Genomic DNA, 22,809 nt, shown 5'->3' with positions numbered 1-22,809 from the left:
TATACACCGACCCCTAAGCCTACCCAATAAATACTTTATTTTTAATAAACACTCTTCTCTTAATAAAGCACTTTATTTCCACTTTTCAAACATTTTCTAAATTTTCATTGCAAATAAATAAATTTAATCACAAAAAAGCCAAATCTATAAGCCAGTGGTTCTTAAACTTCCTCGGTGTACATTAGTCAAAATAAAATAATTTGTTCTGCTAACCACAAAGAAAGTTATACAACCTGAGAGTACAAGACAGATTTTCAGTTTTATCACATTAAAGGTAAATAGCAAGCATCTTAACTTAAAATGTGCTAATATTGTTTTTGGCAGAGAAAATACAACTAACTTCAGGATGAATTTGAATGTTTTCTACGAGTAAACTATCAATGTGCAAGAACAGAATTGCAGCAGCTCCCTTCCATAATGACCAAATAAAAAATAAGTGCAATTAGCAACCATTACTGGCAGGTCAGGCACAAAAAGGGTTAAGGGACGCTTTCATAAAGGAAATTTCCTACAAATGCATATCCAATAAAGATGCAATAATCACTGTATATGCCTTTCTATCATGTCTTCTGAAAACCCTGACACATTCAGAAAGTGTGCACTGCCACAAATAGTTAGCAAATCTGGGCTTACATGTTTTCATGCCATAATCTTTTTCTAGTGAATTTATTTATTTAAACCAAATGTAGAGGGACATCTTTGTATACTGTGTGACAGAAGTAATGCTAAAAACTAATTAAAAATACTCTTGAAACACAAATTTTTGTAAAATGTTATACAATAAATTATGGTAGCCAGAGTATTGCTGTAAACAACTTCAGCTTTTTATTATATAGCAAACCTTCAAGATCAAACAATGGAAAAACACTTCCCAGCAAAAGTCATGTTTTAGAAAACAAATTTGTTCAATTAAAAAAAAAAAAAAAAAAATCGACATTAATTCTGATAATCCTGAACATGTCACATGGAGAAAATGGATAAAGCATGTTTCAGAACACAAATGTGTTCAGTTTAAAAGAAACAAAAACACTGGGCCTGGATTCTGATAATTTTGAAGTTGAATGAATTTTCAAGTATTAGGTGAATATTGTATACGGGGCTTTAGCTAATTTATTGATAAACGATGTACTAACTGTAGATGTAAATTTTATTATGTAATGTTTTGTGACCCGTGTGATTTTAGCCGTGGGACTACGGATGGAAATTAGCCTTTGGCTACAATCCAGCATGTTTACATGCATGTATTCCATGTTTGTTCATTAACATGCACTGTCCCAATCAAATAAATAAATATAAACTAAATCCTAATCACGTCACAAGGTAATAAAAATGATTTAAGCAACAAAGCGCTGCACTGAAGTACAAAAAGTCGGTCGGTCCTGTTCTTCAGCGAAATGTCAATCTTCTGAAAGACCACATCTGTGGGGACACAAACAGTTACAATTAAAACCCAAACCAAAAGAAGAGCAGAGACAGCAACAAGCCTTAACCAAATACTCTCAGTTTTGGCCACAGACAATTACATCACATTTATTGGAGTTAATTCTAAAAATGATTGTCCTTTGGTCCACTTTATCATCGATGAATGATAAACACAGAAGATGAAGTCTACCACTACTATACAAGACAACAGAGCTTCTATACCTGTTACTCTCCCCAATCAAATGCAGCAATTTTTGATGTCAGACTCAATACTCTGGGGTTGACAGAGTACGCTCTCTTTTTCTCTCTCTTTTCCACCTTGGTACCTTTATGAGGATTTATCCTAAAGATGCACCTTTAAAACACAACACAAACAATATCCTTAAATAATTGTTGTATGCTTCTTAACCAAAGGAATGCAGTCTATGAAATACCTTTGCAAGAATTCTAGTGTGGCTCCCAGTTCTACAGGGTAACTGATGTTCAATATATAGTAAAGAGAGAACATCAGATACAGGGCTTCTGTAAAACTCAAGAGATGGTCATTTACAATCATCTGGTCTACTGCTACCATGTACACACTGGCTGTCAGTGGGTTCTCTCCTTTGAAAAAACACAAAATCAGTAAGACATAATATTTAACAGAATGTGAGTTCTGATCACCCAAAACCAGGAATTATTGTGTTGCAAGATCATAGTAAATAATACCCACCACACACTACTATACATGGTGTTGCTGGAAGCTGTTCTGAGCATATATCACTTGGAACAGAGGTGTCTTCTACCATCACAAGAAAGTGGTCTTGGTCATTTTTGAAATGGGTTAGCAGCAACATCTTTCTGTGCACTGAAATTGAAAGTAGTCCAATATTCTTCTGAACTTACTGGAAGCAGATTCTTCAAAGCTGTTGTTTATGTCAATGCCAGTGAGCTCTTTAAAGTGTGCTTTCATTCCTGCTGGCTGAAAAAGATATGGCCACTCATCAAGTAAATCTTTGGTTTCCTTTCCAGATTGGATGCTGTTTCTTTGAGGGGTGTATGTAGAAGTCATTAAGTCATAGATTGTCTTTACATCACTTTCATTATTTTGAAACATTACTACCAACTTCTCTTTCTTTTCCTGCTGCAATTCAGATGTTTCTCCAACTAGCAGTTGTGGATCAGAATTTATACAACCATATAACAATTTTTGTTTCTTTGTTGATACTTCTAGAGTACCACAAAGTGGTATACTAATAGCTTTTGCTCTTTTCAAATTGTCAATTCTACACACCAGTTGTTTGAGGAGAGAATCATATCCACTTCCTACAACCTGGGAATTAATCTCATCTCTGAAAGACTTTGGGTATGCAATCACCATTTGTCGGGCTATTTCTGATACATGTTTTTTTGCTGGACATTTGCTGACTTCCAGGATCTCAGAAGCAACAATGCGGACCGACTTTCTTCTCTCAGAGCAACTTGGCCTTCCGCCATTTTGCAACTTTCCCATAAAACTTGCTGGCATTTTTTGTCATGGAACATCAAAACTATAATGCCAGTCATGGTCATAAAACGAAGTTTCACAGCTACTGTCACCTAGAAGATAAGCCAATGTCCACAGGTTACAGGATGAACACTTTTCATGCAGCTGTAATTTTTTGGCAAAATTGCCTATTCCCAAGCTGCAGATTTATTGAAGTTTAATAACGGACAAACAGAGATGGCATGGGGCTTTGTGGGTTGTTCATGTGCCACTATATATAGTATGCATTTAAAGTGGTGCACAGACTTGTTTTATGTCCGCAGTGCATTATTGTCAGAGGGGAGACGGTTGTGCATTTTTCACAGGGACCACAGGACCACAGTGCAACAAATCACTAGCATGAAATGGGCACATGTAACGTGTTGCTGGTGATTTGCTGCACTGTGGCCCTGTAGTTGCTCTGAACAATGCACAACAGTCTTCACTCTCCGCTGGCATTAGCTGCGGACTCAACTGGAGACGTTTTGGCCATTCATGCACCAGGTAATCACCACAGTGGCACATGTATGGATCACAATGTATGCAATTTCCAAAATCAATGTTTTGAGGCCCCGTGCCATCACAGTTTGATTTGTACCATCAAACTACACTAGTCAAAATTTTAAGAGGATCAAAACCTTTCATAATAGTTGTCTTAAAACCAATACCCAAAACTCTTCAAATGTTGACTAGTGTACAATAAATCTGCAGATTTGTATACATATACGCCTACACATATACAAACCCGATTCCAAAAAAGTTGGGACACTGTAGAAATTGTGAGTAAAAAAGGAATGGAATAATTTACAAATCTCATAAACTTCTATTTTATTTACAATAGAATATAGATAACATCAAATGTTGAAAGTGAGACATTTTGAAATGTCATGCCAAATATTGGCTCATTTTAGATTTCATGAGAGCTACACATTCCAAAAAAGTTGGGACAAGGCCATGTTTACCACTGTGTGTCATCCCCTCTTCTTTTTATAACAGTCTGCAAACGTCTGGGGACTGAGGAGACAAGTTGCTCAAGTTTAGGAATAGGAATGTTGTCCCATTCTTGTCTAATACAAGCTTCTAGTTGCTCAACTGTCTTAGGTCTTCTTTGTCGCATCTTCCTCTTTACGATGTGCCAAATGTTTTCTAAGGGTGAAAGATCTGGACTGCAGGCTGGCCATTTCAGTACCCGGATCCTTCTACGCAGCCATGATGTTGTAATTGATGCAGTATGTGGTCTGGCATTGTCATTTTAAATGAGCCTTGGCCCAGAGAAAATGCCCTGCACTTCTGAATCATGTTTAGATATGGCTTCTTTTTTGACCTATAGAGTTTTAGCCGGCAACGGCGAATGGCTCGGTGGATCGTGTTCACAGACAATGTTTTCTGGAAGTATTCCTGAGCCCATGTTGTGATTTCCATTACAGAAGCATTCCTGTACGTGATGCAGTGCCATCTAAGGGCCCGAAGATGGTTTTCTGGCCTTGACCCTTACGCACAGTGATTGTTCCAGATTCTCTGAATGATATTATGCACTGCAGATGATGATAACTTCAAACTCTTTGCAATTTTTCTCTGAGAAATTCCTTTCTGATATTGCTCCACTATCATCTGAATGGTTGACGATGGCACCAGGTATTTTGCTTGTAGCTGCATATAAAACAGGCAGAGATTTTTCATGTACAATGACTTTGCGTTACATTTCGTCAGGGAGTCAGTGAATTCACTTTCATCAACCTCCTCCTCAGTAACATCAAAAAATGCTGAAGAAGGTTGCTCAGATAAAGTATCCATAATCCGTACTTGTGCAAATGTAGAAGTCCTGTGCTTTCGTGAAACATGGGCAGTGAAACTTGATCTTAAACTGAAATTTTTGTCACATTTTTCAAAAGGACAACACACCACCTCTCCCTTGGCTAAATGTGACCTGAGATGAGAAAGGACATTGTTCATGTCTGTAAATTGTTGTTGACAGTCTGTATTGTTGCAAACAAACGTGCCCGTCGAATCATCAAAATGAGTATGTGGTCTTTTGTGATGGCGATAAACATGAGCTTTGAGAGCATTGTATTTTGAGAATTTAAATTTGCATTCTGGGAAGCAACATGGAAACTGAGCATTTGCTTCATGTCGGTGTACGATTTGATGATTAACATATCCCTTAACTGTCTTCAGAGAGCAATCACAAAATTTGCACAAATACATCATCATCCATATGGTTAAAGGTAACACACCTCATAAGATGAAATCCGTTGTCCATGCATATGAGTGTTCTTAAATGATTGTGAAAGCAACGTTCTAAAACAACAACACAATTCTGAAACACCTTTATACTTTTTAATGCAACTTGCGTCAAACATTAAGAATAAGATTTCAAAACGTATGTGATTAGCCATTGTAATTGTATTCACCTGTTGCAAATTAACTTTTAAATTACGTTGGATGATACGTCAACAGATTTTTTTAACACTTACCCTTCACCACTCGACATCGAGGTCCATGATTGTTTTGTTGACATTCTGTAATATATTGCATGCATACAGCAGAATATGTTGCCTTAACGGTCACGTTTACTCACAAAGCTACTTAACAAAGTCACTTACGATTTTTGAAAACAAACTGACGCCTGTAAATATTCCAGCGAACCCAACTCCCCTCCGTGTTTTAGCTTATTTGCCATGTCAATGAGCACGTTTCCCGACCAAAACAAAAACAGAGATTTTTTCCTTGAGGTATTTGTACGCTGTTTTGGAGCCATGATGTGCCACCTGCAGTTAACAGGCTGCTGCTTTGTCTCTTGGCTGATGCCGTTGGGCCGAGGCCAATGATTGAGAAGCAGTTTGACCAATGGCGTGCGTAAGGCGGGACTTAACAAAAAAGGTCAAAACAGTGCAGAAACGCACACAAAAAAATTGTCTACCATAGAAAGCAAAAGGGGAAATTTCCTGTGACATTGTGAGGTCATCATACTGGGTAAATATGCTGGCATGTAATATTAAATATAAAATTGTAATCAACAAGTGTTACTGTATTTACGTTGTTTCTTCTGTTGCAGTGCACCCTTGGCCTTGTCAGTGGGTGAGGTCACATCACTAAACTGTCTGAAGAAGTAAGGTGTCATGGACCATCATAAAATTTGTAAGTGCATTACATATTTAATGAACAAAAAAAATTTTGAAGTAAAAAAACAATATTTTTTTTTTATGTACGAAACTCAAGAACATATAAAAAGAGTAACATGATCAGACATAATGAATATAGATATGTGATGTATGATATATAACCATTTTCTCTCTTATTTTTTAAAGGCATCAACATGGAGATTGAGTTGGAGACCATTGTTCTGTTCGAAGTGTAGTTTGTGGAAGATGCAATGATGAAATTAATTTGAATTGTCAGTGTTGTATTTTAAGCATATAAGCGATGTTCAGATGATGGTACTGTAGCACTGTTTAAAGTTTTTAATATTGTTGTTATTTACAATGGAAACTACTGTAACAGAAGAAAATAAAGAGGGAAAAATACAAATTATTTTCTCTAATTACTTTTTGTGACATATAACATACATTTCATGAACTACATATACAATTATCTGTGAGCCATAATCAAAATCAAAATGCTGTACATCCCTTTCAAAATTATGGTCCATCACAGTTCATTTTTTCAAATAACGGTCAACACATGTTATTTCAATTTACAGTCAAACTGTTAAATAATGATCAAAACATGATTTCAGTTTACAGTCAAAACATGCTTTATAAAGTAATGTTGTCAACATGTCATTTATATCTACATTCAAATCATGTTTAGTTAAACAACTGCTACACCAAGTTTTTACATTTACAGTTAAAACATGTTTTATTAAATAAGGGTTTAAACATGTTACGTGAACTTACAGTCAAATAATGCCATTACATTTAATGGTCTATGCATGTATTTGCAATTATACAGACAAAATATGTTATTTCAGATTACGTTTTAAACATTTTATAGTACTGTATGGTCAATGTTCTTTTTTCCTGTTGCTGTGTAAGCATGTTACTTCAGTTCATGAGGTTTTACCGTTATTTTCATTAATGGCAAACGTTTGGCACCCTGTGCTGCCATGCATTTGCTCGTTTTTTTTCATGTTTTTTTTTTACAGTGCAGCAAAAGATGCTCATCTGTAGTCCAAAGTCTTGAAGAATGAATCAGCTTTTGGACATCACAGAGGAATTTTCTGCACAGAATGTATGAGGCTCTTCATCACATGCAGGACTGCCTAAAATGTCTTTTCTCTGATGACTTTTAGGGAGTTGTGCACTGATGACCTTTATGTCTACACAAGGGACGTGTTAAAATTACTCACACAGAGTGATTTCAGCCTTCACTATTGCAGTCTTTCTCAAAAGATTTAGATATAGCTTAAGAGACTAATTAGTCTCACATTTTTTTTGTTTTGTGGTGTCTGAATGCACATGATGTCATCATAAAATGATTTAACCCTTTAAAAGAATAGGCTAGTTCACCCAATTTGTTGACAATTTACTCACCCTCAGGTCATCCAAGATGTAGATGAGTTTGTTTCTTCATCGGACCAGGTTTGGAGAAATGTAGCATTGCATCACTTGCGCACCAATTGAGAGCCATGACATCAGATTGGATGAGCAAGTGCATGCAAAAATTTTCCAAACCTGTTCCAATGAAAAAACATACTTATCACCCAATTGTGAGTAAATTACTTGCAAATGATTTTTTTGTTACTATTTTCTCAATCAACTGGTATATTTTGATAGCACATGGTGAAAATTAAGGGTGAATAGAGTGTGAACTATTTCAATCATTTCATTCACACTCCTACATTTTACAGTATGTTCATATTTTACGGATTTAGAATATTCATGTTTTAAAATACGTAAAAATGCTATTTGTTTTATGTATTTTTTAATAAAATACAAATGACAGGAATTCATAGCAAAAATTCAGAAACAGCTCGAGCTGTAATCAGCTTTAATGTGAGTAGTTATATTTTAGAAACAAGACTATTTGAACTTTTAAAACTGAAACGCGGTTTTGGCTCCACATTCTCTTGTACGTGTGATTCTTCAGGTAGTGATTTGACACCCGTCAAGTTCATGTTTGCATTATGTATCTTAAGTAATCTCAGCACAGAGCTTTAAAAAAGGTTTCTATGTAAAAGTGTCAGAAAAATGTCGATTAGTTATCATTACAGCTTTTGGCAAGGCACAGAGTGTGTAATGACATTAATGGTCTTTAGCTAATGCCATCGTAAAGCTTTCGAAATCCTTCTGAGCTTTTGAAATCCTTAGCAAATGTGTTGTTGTCACTTACTGAGATTTTTTGACTCGCTAGTAGAGAAATTAATAGAACAGAAGAGCAATATCTGTTTGCAACACAAACTGAACCAGTGGTTTTTCATTGCCATAAGGTTCCTTTAATTTAGTTTGTATTAATGTACATTTTTTTGTTTGGTTTTACAGAGTGAATATCGTGAGGACATAATTAGCAGATAATTTCCCACCAGGTCTGATGAAGGTAAGAGACATTACTATTGATTATTGTTTTCCAGGTATTTTATCTGCTGTGGATAGTAAGATGATATGCTATTCATTTTCTCTGTTAGCGTCATAAGGATATTCCATCAGACTGGAGCTCAGTCTCTCAGTACATACCACCATCCATAAATTATCAAAAGGAATTCCCTCTTTCATTTAGGCCGTCAAATTTAAACATCAAAGAGAAATATTAACAGATGACAGTATCAGTGTGAGCTTTGAAAGTACGACTGCAAAATGAATCACAGTGATTTTGACTTACCTGATAGATTTGCTAAAAAAAAAAAAAAAATAATAATCTTAAATGAACGTGCCATCAAACTTTGTAGTATTTACAAAATGCACACAAGAACAGACAGACTGGTATGGAGTCTCTATTACCATAATATCAACTTTAAAAATCTGAAAATTCAGGGAAATGTTAAAATAAACTGTCATGGTTGAGCTCTACTGTATATGTAAAAAGCTTGTATACAGTATGCCACACTTTTATAGAAAGTCATTTGTGTGGTATAAGCCCTTGAGCAACGGTAAATCTTTTTCCAGTGTGGTGTCAAACCGACTGCTTGTCTGAAAGATCCTGTGAAATTACTCTTCAAGTGAAGTCATGTTTTACTAAGGATTTCTGGCTTTTCACAAAGGTCTATGGGCTTTCAAAAAAGATAGATGGGAATAGAAATGTATGAATTCGTAATCCTGTATAAACAATAACCACATAGTTTGTCTTCAAACTACTCAATGCTTCGTCCGTCACAGAAGCTTTCACTCTGAAGATTGTTCACAAGCCTCAACACAGACGTTTTATTCCATCAAAACACCGCAGTGGATTTCTGTAGACAGGCTGTTAGTAAGACAAAGCAGCAGAGAATCCTAATGATTAAAGGAATTTTTCACCCTAGAACTAAAATTCTGTCTTTATTTACACACCTTCATGTATTTCCAAACCCGTTTTTTTTTTTTTGGTATATCTGTGCAAAACAGAAAAAAATGGCCAGTTTATCAGTGTATGGGAAAGAGCTGCATTTGTCATTCTCCAAAAAGGACAACAGCACAACAAGTTTGGAATGATATGACGGTGAGAAAATAATGACCAAATGTTTTTTTGGATGAACTATTCCTTTAAGATTAAATCCGTTTACATGCATTCTGCCCCTGAATGAGTCATTTCAGAAGTGTCTCTGCTTGCTTGTCTCTAAGGTTACCGACGATAAACCACATACACACATCCAGAGATGGGATAATAGTTTTGCTGGATACATGAGACATGTTCACACATCTATTTCCCAACAGGAAAACGACCAACGTTTTCGCATTCATGAGTTCAGGTTCCTCATACCATGAAATCAAATTGTCCTTGATGTTTTGAAATAAAACAGGGAAATTATATAAGAAAATATCCTGCAGCTTTTAAAACTTGAAACTATACTGTAAAAAGAACAGCAATTATCTAACTAAAACCCTAAATAAATTAAATTATGACTGTTATAAAAGTTATAAAGTTATCCTGTCTGCTTACTTGAAGCAAAAATAAATAAATAAATAAATAATAATAATATATATATATATATTTCAGCAAGACCCCTGCGTCTTTTCTAAGTGGGATTCCTTGGTGATGCTAAATAATCAGAACATGTGCTCTAACATATTACTGTTCTTTAACTCTGCACACATGCTATTTATGGATGCATGCTTAGTAAAACGAACCTGACAATCAAACTTTGTGTTTTATTAAAAATAAATTCATAAACTTATGCTGCACAATCAATCAATATATATTAGATCCCTAACCATTGATAACCATTCAAAATGTACACTACCGTTTAAAAGAAATGAATACTTACAGTATATTCTGCAAGGATAGCTACAGTAAATTGATCAGAAGTTACAGAAAATATATTTATAATGTTACAAAAGATTTCTGTGTAAAATAAAGTCTATTCATTAAAAGAACACTAAAAAAAAGTATCAAAACTTTTACAAAAATATTAAACAGCAGTTTGTTTTCAACATGGTTGTTTCTTGAGCAGTAAATCAGCATATTAGAAAGATTTCTGAATGATCATGTGACACTAAAGAGATGGGAAGAATGATGCAGAAAATTCAGCTTTGTCAACACAGGAAAAAAATACATTTTAAAATATATTAAAATAGAAACAGTTATTTTAAATTGTAGTTTTATTTTACAATATTACTGTTTTTAAGGATTTATTTTTTTAATTTTTTTTTATTAAATAAATGTAGCCTTGGTGAGCATGAGAGATTTCTTTTTAAAAACATAAAAAAAATCTTAACCTTTGAACATTAGTGGGTGAAGAAACAGTTATTTTTACAATTGACTTTAGTGCTGGAAATAATACATTTTACTTTTAAGCTACTTGAGCAGTCTAGTCATTTTACTAGACACTTGAGCAGACTAGTTATTAGTGACAACCTTTAAGTAAAGCATGGCACTACAAATACAGCATTAGCTAACCAAGCTCACTGACTCAGCAGGTTTACACTGTAAAAAGCTCCCAACAAACTTTCTGTTACAAACAAGTCTCAGAATGCCTGGAAAAACTGGAATCATCAGGTATGGCCGTGTATGGACAGCTGCTTTGGCGTTCAGTCAAAACCAAACATATGGTGCTGACGTGACATCGAACAGACGTAACTAATCACGCAAACATATCAAAACTGCTGTCAAAGTTGTCTGTGATATCAAATATGGCAAAGAGGTCAGCAGGGATTAAGGCTGCGGACAGGGAACTGGCATGAGCCAAGATTAATGAGTTAAAAGCTGAAAGAAGATCAGTGGATTTTAGGATCAGTGGCTGTGTGTGTAAGCTGAACCGTGCACTGCATGTTTGGATACGGGGCGACATGGCTGGTGTCATGCTAAGCACTGAAATACGACTGATCTGGAGCGCTTATTATGTGATAGTAGATGTAGAGGATCACTGCAGCTAGTTCTAGTGGATGAGAGCAGGATCTGTTGTTTGTTAAGAAAGAGTCTGATGACAGATTGGTCTGTAGGGAGGCAGAGAGGAGATAAAGGCCACACGTGGGAGGCTTACTGTCGCTGTTTGTGCCGTATCAAGCATGTGCTGCATACTTAATTATCTTGCAGTGAAATAAGTTTAAGCGCAAACTTGTAGAACAGTTGCCATTCTCATAGTATACAGTTGGAATGTACGATGCATTTCATATTCAACAAGTGATGCTTAGCAGGAAGGGGCATTTTTTGTGTTTTGGGAGTTCAAACTAATTTAGCGGGTTTAATTGTATTTAATGATTTAATTATTATTATTATTTATTTTATTTATTTTTGACTTGATTTGTGGTTGTATGCAGTTAGATTATCTTACTGTTTATCTCACAAGACCTATAGGGGGCAATATGCATGCATTTAAGAGTACATATATAAGATACATACAGTATATGTATCATTAAATGGTTTATATCAATCTCCTGCTCAATACCTTTTTAAATTTAAATTCAAATTCAATTAATCTTAAATGAATTCAAATTCTTAAATTAGAATTAATTCACATTTAATTCATGTATAGTAAGCTATTTAGTAACAGGTTTCCATTGTCACAAAGACCATAGTGTCATTGTGAAAAGTACCATGTTGTCACAATAGGTTGATGCATGTAAATTAACTATATTTTTACTGTGCAGGAATAAGACTTACCTTAAAAAAAATGACTGGGCAAAAGTCAAACTTGGATAACATTTTTTTAAAAAGTCTCCCCAATAAGCTCTGGGAAAACATAAAAAATATGTGTCGAGCATGTGCTGCATAAATTATGCCTACTACTTAATTTTCTTGCATTGTTTTAATTCAATAAAGTATTTATAAAGGAATACAATTTTAACATTTACATACTGAATAAGTATTCAATTAATGCTAAAAAAAATTACAGCTTTCCCCAGTCTTTCCAAATATACACTCTAAGTAAAAAATAAAAACTTTTAAAACACTGATTCTGTTTTCGGAATACTCACAATTTTTGGAAGGGCATTTTGTTAAAAATTAGTTGGTTGAAAAAATATCTACATTGAAAAACAAATTGTAGATACTGTTTTCACTCAGGAATTGCAAGTCAATTTCCCAATTAATTGCAATTAAATCTGATAATTTGATATACTAACATATTCATTTCTTGTAAAATGTACTCCAATACTTTGTTTCATTTAACTTTTACATGTTTTTTAGAGTATATGCACATTTAGTAGAAAACTAAAATAACTTCACAAACCAAACATAAATGGAATGCAGCTTTGAACCAATGATAATATCAACGCTGAGATGGGGCTCAAAAATCTTGTGGTTTCAAGGTCTCCGCAATGTTACAGTGCACACAATAGTGTATCTGTAAGATGTCGTCCGTAAACAACACAGAATACTTCACACATGTAGGAATTGTGGGCGACAGCTTGCCACTACTTGTGTTGTTATCTTGTACCCGCTCATGTGGTGCATTATCTCAAGTTTAGTAAGTCGCTTAGGGGCAGCTTTGAAGAACATTTTAACCACAGATGATAAAATAAGGGAAGCAGGAACATTTCATTCACAAGTACAGTATGGCTAATTTGTGAAGAGACAGTGAGAGAGAGAGAGAGAGAGAGAGAGGATGGAGAAAAGTGAGGGTGGGGCAGGATTAAAAGATAGAGGGTCTGGGGGCAATAAATGAGAGGAGATGGGCTATTAATAAAATGCAACAATGCATCATTTACTGGCACAAAGACAGGAACAACTGTGTGGCCACTGATGTGAGAGTGAGTTACTCTCTTAAGTTCTTTAAAAAAGCTTTTATCAATATTTTATAGCTTTACATGTCATTCATTTAATCTGTCACGATTTGTGATTTCTACTCATTTTTTGAGATTTAATTGCGCTGAACTCATAACTTTATGCTGCAACTTTGGAACAACTTGGTTTTAATGAAAACATTTATGAATGCAATTATATTTACGTTTATTCATTTAGCAGAAACTTTTATCCAAAGTGACTCATAAATGAAAAACATCATAAACAATTTATCATAAGACACAAGTAATTAAAGTTAAGTTAAGTTTAGTTCAAGTTAAGTTTTCTAGTTCAGTGGGTTTATTGTGCAAGGTAACTTTTTATATTTCATGTGCGTTATGATCAAGTTAAAGGAATAGTCCATTTACTCCAATTTGCTTCCTTCTCTCTCTATATATTTTTTAAAGATTACAATTTTTAAATAATTGTATTTAGAAGAAATGAAGTCATACAGGTTTGAAACTACAACAGGGTGATTAAACGATGACAGAATTTTATTTATTTATTTATTTATTTAAATAAAATCTCTATAAGACACCGTATGTTTACCTTGTGAACATTTCACAACACTTATCAAACTAACGCATTCACACTGTGTGGCACTGTTGAGCTGTGCCTCAACACCGCATCGCGTTATCCCAGAGAAATCCATGCAACATGATTAATAATAGTTCCCAAGGTATATAATCCTGATTATCATCAGCTATGGGCATGGAAGCGCGCAGCAGAATGGTGTGCAACGCTGATTTAAAACCGTTTGCGAGCCAAAGAGGAGGGGAATGAAATATGAGTGATTTTTTTTTCTATACTCAAAGGGAGTGGTATAATGTCGAGATTGAGAACGAAACCAATATTGGAGAAGGCCTCAGTCTTCTCATAAACGCTGCTGTGGAGAAGTCTCCAGGAGATTCTGCCTTCCCAATCCAGCTCTAACCATGATGCTTTCTGCTGGTATTTTGCGCTGAAATACAAAACTGCAGCATCCTCTTTGGGGAAACTTTGAAGATAAAGGAGCACAGAAGCACCGCGCGTACGTACTTGATAAGAAAATACAAAGAGGCATTGGGACAGAAACACTTCTGGTGAGAATCTTTCCACTCGTGCCAAATTGGACCACCGGAAGATGCGCGTTACGAGACGGTGATCCAACAGAATTAAAATGCATTTTTTAAGGAGTGCTCTTAACGCGTTTCTAATTAAAGACATGCCGGGGTAATCCACATGGGACAGCTCCTTACGTCTGCAACTGATAATAAAAAGTGAGGAACCCATGCCGGATGATCTGAAGCAACTTTACGCACTGGAGGGGGAAATAAATAAATAAAAAGCTGCGGACTTTCGTCAATTTCCACCCACTTCGAGTCAACACGATCAACAGATGACCACGGCTGTCTTTAAACATATAAAAGGGACTCGCTCTGCTCGTGTCATGGTGCGCTAGAGCCTGTGGAAGTACCTTTGGAGAAGCGACGCCAGCGGAGTCTATTTGATGTGTTTTGCGTTAACATTATTAATCTTTAAACACGCGGGAAGGCTGTCAAACAAGTGTAAACTAAATCTGCATTGAGGAGAAACAGGTAATTCGTTACTTTTTCAAACAGACACTTGTTTCCAAACCGTATTTGCGCAAGAGCGTAAAAGGGAAGAGAACTCGGGATTCTTGCGTGGATCTGTGATACTGTGATTTGTATACTTAGTATCGGACAGTGCCTGAAGCTACATTTACTTGTTTTAAAGTGAATCGAAAACGTATTTATTGCACGTTACAACTTAATATTAATAGAAAGGATATAATAATGCGTAATATGTGTATTACCAGAATATTATTAAACTAACAACAAACATTCAGCATTTGTATGTAGCTATGTTGTTGACAAAAATACCTGTTGGAAGTTGCTCTACGTCATCTAAAACGTTTTTAAACAACTTTTTGTTAATTATTTTAGAATTATACATGCAGCTTTCTTGACCTCATACAATGGCGTAGAAACAGTTTTTACTCTGAAATTGCTAAATTTTACAATTAATTACAAAGTAGCAGCAAGTAACTCTTTGAATCAAACGAGTATTTTGGATGTAAAAAAAAAAGAAGTCGTTTTTAAACTTCTCCAGTAATCTATTTACTTTAATGACTTGGATTTTTTTCTTTTATTATTATTATTTTTATTTATTTTTTTATAATGTATTGACTGAAAGATCCACAAAATATTTGTAATTTTAAAATGTTTAAAATTGTCAAACTTAAAAGACGTGTACATTCATACACATTCCATCCTCAAATCTTTAAATATCCCTAGAAATTATATTTCAACTACATATAAATGGCGTATTTTAAGCAGATTTACATGAATCGATTAATCAAGTATTGGCACTGGGCACTGAAATGATCTTGTTGTGTTTGCAGGGCTATACGACTGGACGCAGGGCAGAGGGGCTCTCGTTGCCCACCTTTCAGCATGAGTGCAGTGCGCACACCTGTCTTCATAGGGCTCCTTTTGATGATCCTCACCACTGGCTACTGCAGACCGAGAGACAGGGACGACACCAGTCTGCTGGACCTCCTAAGAGACAGAGGGAGACTAGCACAGGAGCATCACAGTGAGGGAAACACACAGCATCCCCCCGAGATCGCCGAGCACTCGGCAGAAACAAAAGGCGTTAATAAAGTTACAAAGTCATATCAGCATGAACGCATTCTTGGTAAGCATCACCACATTCAATCGCTGACAAAATGAGATAAGGAGAACTGCTCGAATACTTGAATACAGTAGTGGTTGTTTGATCTGTTGGGTGGCATTACATATCTTGTGAGCAGTATATGAATAATACATTTTATGTACAACAATTTACAAGCTGAGGAATTTCTCCATTTTTAACAGAGGTCTTTCCGAGAGATATTCAACCGAAGGATAAGATTTTAAAACATTTAACAGGTGAGCAAGTGTCAGCATCTCTATTCCCGTTCTCCATTATGTTTGCAAATTGAAAGCAACTTAAAACCTGTCTTTTTCTGTGTTTGCAGGGCCGCTTTATTTTAGCCCCAAATGCAGCAAACACTTTTATAAACTGTATAATAATACCAGGGACTGCACAATACCAGCCTGTAAGTGCCACCTCATTGAATAGCATTCGCATGACTTTATAAGCGTTGGGAGTGTTAGAAATATTTACCTTGAATAATTAATCTGAACTGTTTTGCCATATATTCAGGTAAATAATTGCGCATGCACATTTTTTATTTGGATGTTTTTACACTATTTTGATTATGATTTTCTGTATGGTGCCATGTTTTAAATCTGTTTAACTCTTGTTTTTTTTTCTTTTCTTTCTAGATTATAAAAGATGTGCCCGGCTTCTTACAAGGCTAGCAGGAAGCCAGCGGTGCTCAGAGGGATAGATGTCACAGGTGAATAGTTAACATAATGTATACATTGATTGATTTAATAGGAAACTTGTTTCCGCTGTGTGATATATTACTGCTAAAATGTTTGTTATGGAAATTTTTGCCCAGAACACACAATAAGTGATCAAATGTCTGTTTGTTTGTTTTAAGGACACAATCATCCCACTGTTCTTGCTACTACATTCTAAAAAAAAAAGAACTTGATAGACAGTTTATGGTTACACACGGTGTCTTATCTACGTACAGAAGTATAAAACGTAACTCTGCGTAAGAAATATTCCACCTGTTTTATGACCTTTCTAATATTACAGAGTACCCAGATTATCTTTTACTTCACCTGATTGGAATGAAAGGGTTTGCACATTTTAGCTAAAAGGCTGTTTTGGTGGAGCTTCTAGTGCAGAGGTTAAATAGTTAAGTTAGTTCCTCTAATTAAACACAAATATCAGAAAAGCAAAAACAGGTGGCACCCGTACATCTGTCAAAGAAAGTACATGAATATAATCAGGGATTACATTCTCAATTGACTGTAAATGGCATGTTAACCATTTGAAGTTAAGAGCCACACTTGTGGACAATGGCCCTTTTCTTAATGACACTGCTTTAGTTCTCAATGTAACATTAAACCTTCAGTCCTTTCACATCTGTGTTGCACAATTTGCTCTTCTGTGGTGTTTTGTACCCACACTATTGTGCCTTTGAGGAGCAGAAACTATATAATATATAAAGGTTTATTTGAGATCTTTTCATCCTCTGCCCAGTAAAAACTAATTATAGCTATAACTTGCATTTATAATGGCTTTCTATACTAAAATAAAAAGAATTGGCAATATTTTCCAAATAGAAATGTTAAAATAAATACATAAGGAGATATCTAGGTGGATAATAATAATACTTATTTTTCTTAAATAAATAACATCAGAACTTTCTAATGTCCCCTTTTATTTTTTGCATGAATCAGTTCTCCAGCATGAATTTCTAGTATGTATTTTAGACATTTTACCAGCGTCCCAAAGGGTTTTATTAAGGTTTATTATGTTGAAGTAATTTTTGTTCATGTCAATCGTTTTGTTTCGTTTTACAGATTTCAAAAGACCTGAAGAATTAAAGAGAACCAAGAAAAGTGCCTTGGAGAAAAACAGGGAAACGAAATGAATTCTGAACAATCATATTTATCATGTGAACAGCTTTTTTTTTTTTTTGCAATGAAATAGAACTCCTCTTTTTATCTTTTCTTCTCACATACAGCTTGTGAATCTTGTGAGTTGACAAAACTGATGTTAGAACCAAGTTTACTGGCAATGGTCATGGTGAAAATGAAGAAGACAATGTTTTATGGGAAAAACAAACACAAAAAAGTCCTGCTGCCAAATAATAAACTCTGGGTGTCACATTCGACTGCATATATTCGAAGTTGAATTTGCCTTCACAGGTTGTGTGTCCAGTAGTTTTTGATTGAAGAAGAATTTAGATGTGGTTTTGCAGATGTTTAAAGGTGTTTACTGGCTGAACGCAGCCTTTGGTCCAATATTCCTGACAACCTCAAAGTCACATTCCTCAAAGCCAGAGCTAAATCCTTTGATTGAATTATGAAATACGGGATTTTTTCTTGCCTTTTTTTGTCTTTACAAGACATGACTTGGCAGTGATTAACGCTGGTTGCAGTTTATTCTGTGAAAGAAATTAATTGCATTTTGCTAATATTGAATGTCTCATATTATGTATTTATACATTCAAGCTATTAAATATTGCTATTGTCAAATAAACATCTAAGTTAGAGTTCAGTTTGTAAATATTGTAAATATATACAGTATATATATATATAACATATGATCTTTAAAATAAACATGTTTGTTATATAATGTTTAAAGAGTGTTGAATTTTAAGTTATTTTTTTCTAATAAATGCTAAATCTATTGCTGCTTTTCATAGTTTCCCACTCCATTTTGGCTGTAAATCCATCTTTGAGAGGTATGAGACCCATTTAAGGGTGTGGGAAAGCAGTACTCTGCTCTCAGCTGATGTCATAAAAGCACATTTAAGTGACAGTCTTCTAAAATAATGTTTGCATTGGCATTCTACTCAGGATAAAAAGCAAAAAAGAAAACATTTCAAATTGTTAAGGAAAAACAAGGGGGATTTTTTTGTGTTTGTCGGCAAACTCTATTAGTGTCCATTAAGCAGAGGAAGTATATAATTTCATCATTACAGCTAGTTAGAATCCAATCTAACTTACTGTGTTCAAATCAGCCAGTCCATATGTATTTACAGTGCATTTATTAGTCTATATAAGTCTATGCCCATCAATTTGACTTAGAAGTTAATGCATGTCATAAGTATGCTGTCTATTAAACCATGGTAAAACCCTCTATTATCTCTAGTTTACTATTACAGAGTTCTTCTACTTGATTTGTCTAGACATGCTAGTGACACTTGTGCTCAAGCTTAAGTAAGCGAAAGATTAATTTCAGAAAAGTTTTTGAAATGCGCTACCTTTCTACAAGAACATTTTAGTTAGAAAAAAATCTAGTTAGCAGAATCACTACATATCAGTAGATGAAGAGAATTCTTGTTTTGCCAAAAGCACCAGTGTAGCATCCAAGTTTACTGCATAAACGTTCTGTTGTTACGTTCAGCCATATTGCAAGCAATTATATCAGTCTGCTGAGGTAATGCATGTGTATCTCTTTCTTGCTTTCTTAGGAACTCCCACTAGTTACCTGATGCCAACACTGTGGTTTAGCTGGTCTGACTATAATTTTGGGCTGCGGCCAAGTAAGAGTAAGAGTACAAAGCAACAAATGGTACATTTACCATTAGGACTTTACTGACCATCAAGAGAAGAATATTAAGACTTTGGAATATCTGTAACTTAATAATGTAGAAATTCAATGCACACAGGTTATAAGGATTTGGAATTTGTCACAGCCATACGGTTTTAAACAGCCACTGATGGCAATGTAAAGTGACACGGATGGCCGGAGAGCAGTGATTTAAAACCAAAGATCAGGAACAAAACTGGCCAAATCTGACCTGATGATTATAAATGAACCGTTCAAAATTTGGTGACTCATACTTCCACGTCAGCCTTAACCGCATACAATGAATGTGACACAAGCAACTGAGCAACAGCACTGCAATATGTGTTTGCTTTATAATCTAGTCTAGAAGTCGAGATATTCATCAAGAAACTCGTTCCATATCAAAAAAATATCATGGATGAAATATATGCAAAAAATGGCCAAAAATATATTGCTAATATGGATGTTAAATATATTTATATTTATATGTTTTGCATTCACAAATGCATTCTAGGAATTTTGGATTATGTCTTTAGAAAGAGATTTTGTGCTTTGTAATTTACAAAGTTGAAGGACAATTTCTTCGAGACAGCTCTAACAGAAGCCAAAACCATTGTCTGGAAAGTTGTCTGGATAGGTGTCCCACAAAATGCCATTCTAGGCTTAATGCTCATTCCCCTTTCCCACTTCAGTTGGTAATATGCTGGAAAAAGTTCCCGGAAAGGTGACATTAAGCATTCAAAGAACTCCATAAGCTGATTACTGGACCTATGTTGAGCACATGATCTGAGATTGTTCAAAGTAACAATGTATCTGCCAATGAAAGCGCCTCAAGCATCTATAGCATCAGATAAAATTAATAAATCAGATAAGATTCCGATAAAATTTGAGAAAAGATATATACCCATCCTTTTCTTTATAAACAATACTGCCATTAAAACTGCCAGATTTGTTATTATTATAAATGCTGAAACCAGTTGTGCTGCTTAATATTTTGTGGAAACAGATATTTTTTTTCAGTATTCTTGAAGGAATACAAAATTTCAAAGAACAGCATTTATTTGAAATAGAAATTGTTTGTAACATCGTAAAAGTCTTCACTGTCAGTTGATAAATATTCTGCATCCTTGCTGAGTGAAAGTATTATTTCCAAAAATAGTTATAAATAACTCTACAAATTATTGACAAAAAAAATATGTCTATCCTAGATGATTTTCACATTATAAGACCCTCAAGCATCACATTATAGGACCTAAGCCTGAAAATCTGTTACAATGAAATTACTAAAATAACCCCTGAGAATCTCTTCCATTGGTTATGGTCATTGGTCATGTTCAGAACTTAAGAGTCAAAATCAATTAGAAGATTTTCCAAATATCCAAAGTGCAGTCTTTAATCCTCTAATTTAGGATTTCTGCAGAGTCAGAGTTCAAACAGTGGTGTTACAGACTCTTGAGAGGATCACAGACTTTGGAAAGCTGTGTTGAACCCATCAGACTTGGCTTTGTTTACGTTGAAGCCATGCAGGTGTTTGTTAAATGCCAGAATGCGGTCTACTACGCAGAGGATGAGACACACGTTACATTTCTTACATAGCTGGGTGTGGATGACTGACAGCCAAGGGGGTGGTTGTATAAAGCCCAGACGGGAGCAGCGAGCTGCACGCCTTTCTCTCAGCTTCCAAACAGAGGCATGCCTCTGCCATTTAGAAGTCAGAACATAGCGGGTCATCTCAGGCAAAGGGTCTTAAAATTCTGCCTGTTTGATCACTTGAGATCAGAGCGCACATGACACACCAGATCTGCCAAGAGCCCACCAGATGAATGGCTAAGTGATAATGTGTGAGGATAGCATGAAAATAGTCTCTGTGTTTTCATAATTTCATAAAAAATCTATTAATGCTATATAAGTGATATTAACGCTAAGTCCATTTCAAATAAATTCTGTTCACTCAGCAGTCATATTTGCAAACCCTCTGGACAGATATTTTGGGCATCCAAGACAAAGTCCTACCTACTTGAATTCATTTTAAAACTAAATCTGACATAAACTGTCCCATAGATATTGTTTCTTCTGCTCAAATATAAAAAAGGTTATATTTTAGGCTGGTCTAGCCAAAGCAGTTCTAAGACATTGATTAAACGGGTCATGATGTGATTTCAATTTTTCCTTTCTCTTTGGAGTGTTACAAGCCCTTGGTGCAAAGATCTATAAAGTTGCAAAGACTAAAGTCTCAAATCCAAAGAGATATTGTTTATGAAAGATAAGAGTCAACCATGACATCCTAAAACGGCTCATTCAAACACAAATGTTCACGCAAAGAAAGAAGGCGTAACTTTGATTCACGCTGTTGCCACCAGCACCACGTCGTGGCGATGTTGTGTGTTTCATTGTGAAAGCAAAACTACTTTGTTTGGCCTTTCAAAAGAGGACACAACTAGAAATCAGTGGTTAAGTTGTATTTACAACCAATATTCATATGTGTGCACTGCACTTTACAGAGGACAAGAAATGTTTCCAAAACCAGCCTACAATGCTTCTGTGCACAAAGGCTTTTTCTATAAAATGGGGCAATATCAACTTTGTAAGAACAGTCTGACGCTTCTGACTCACAGTCTGTAAGTACGTTTACATATTTAAAGAATTTGCCACTGACGATTCAAATGTGAGTTTTTAGCAGTGTAGAGTAATGCTTGTTGTTTGTTGTTTCTCCAATCACAAATGCAGACATGGGTTTATATTGACGGAGCGTGATATGCATAAAAAGATAGTACAAGTTATTATAATCAGTAATTATGTCCCCACTGGATGAAACAAATGGTGTTTGTAATGTTTGTAATGGGTTTTATTGGTTTTGTCTCACTCTGCTGGGACACAGCATCACTGTATGTTAAGGGTCGTAACCTTTCCGTCACATGCTTGAGGTATTCAGCCAATCACAATGCACTGGATAGCTGGCCAGTCAGAGCACACCTCACTTTTCAAACTGATGAGCTTTGTAAGTATCAATGCATTTCAGAAAGGCGGGGCATAGAGGAGAAACAATAATGTGCAGTATGTGGAAAATAATGTGTTTTTTTTTTTTTACCTTAAACTGCATAAACACATTGCATTACACAAAATTGTCTTTTTAGCAACATCATATGACCCCTGTAAAGTTTAATTATTATTTGAGATACTTGAAATATTGCACTACATTTAATTAGTACAATTTAACAATTCAATTGGGTTGGAAGTCGTGACCTAATGGTTAGAGTGTCGGACTCCCAATCGAAGGGTTGTGAGTTCTAGTCTCGGGGCCGGATGGAATTGTGGGTGGGGGGAGTGCA

At 35.3% G+C, this 22,809-nt stretch overlaps 1 protein-coding gene and 1 pseudogene across 3 annotated transcripts; one reads left to right on the top strand and one right to left on the bottom strand.

The window, feature by feature from the left end:
• Nucleotides 1-211: 211 nt before the first annotated feature.
• Nucleotides 212-5,426, bottom strand: LOC113117465 (uncharacterized). Of its 3 annotated transcripts, none has more exons than XR_003294166.1 (5): nt 5,401-5,426; nt 2,135-2,203; nt 1,857-2,025; nt 1,645-1,777; nt 212-1,419 (listed from the first exon to the last, which is right to left on the bottom strand). XR_003294166.1 is itself a non-coding variant. In XM_026286161.1 (5 exons), the coding sequence occupies exons 1-4, from the start codon at nt 2,927-2,929 to the stop codon at nt 1,648-1,650; spliced, it is 990 nt and encodes a 329-aa protein (XP_026141946.1). In that variant the 5' UTR covers nt 2,930-3,671; the 3' UTR covers nt 212-1,419; nt 1,645-1,647. The 3 variants fall into 3 exon arrangements, 1 of the variants encoding a protein (XP_026141946.1); XM_026286161.1 differs by lacking the exon at nt 5,401-5,426 and adding an exon at nt 2,308-3,671; XR_003294165.1 differs by having other exon boundaries at nt 1,857-2,203; nt 5,401-5,424.
• Nucleotides 5,427-14,009: 8,583 nt separating this feature from the next.
• On the top strand, nt 14,010-17,890 carry LOC113117464 (ALK and LTK ligand 2-like; annotated as a pseudogene).
• Nucleotides 17,891-22,809: the final 4,919 nt, after the last annotated feature.

This window comes from Carassius auratus, chromosome 17, assembly GCF_003368295.1.
Source record: "Carassius auratus strain Wakin chromosome 17, ASM336829v1, whole genome shotgun sequence".
Classification (NCBI taxonomy): Eukaryota; Metazoa; Chordata; class Actinopteri; order Cypriniformes; family Cyprinidae; genus Carassius; species Carassius auratus.
Note: the sequence above shows the minus strand (reverse complement) of the source record. Positions and strands in the feature narration are given on the sequence as shown.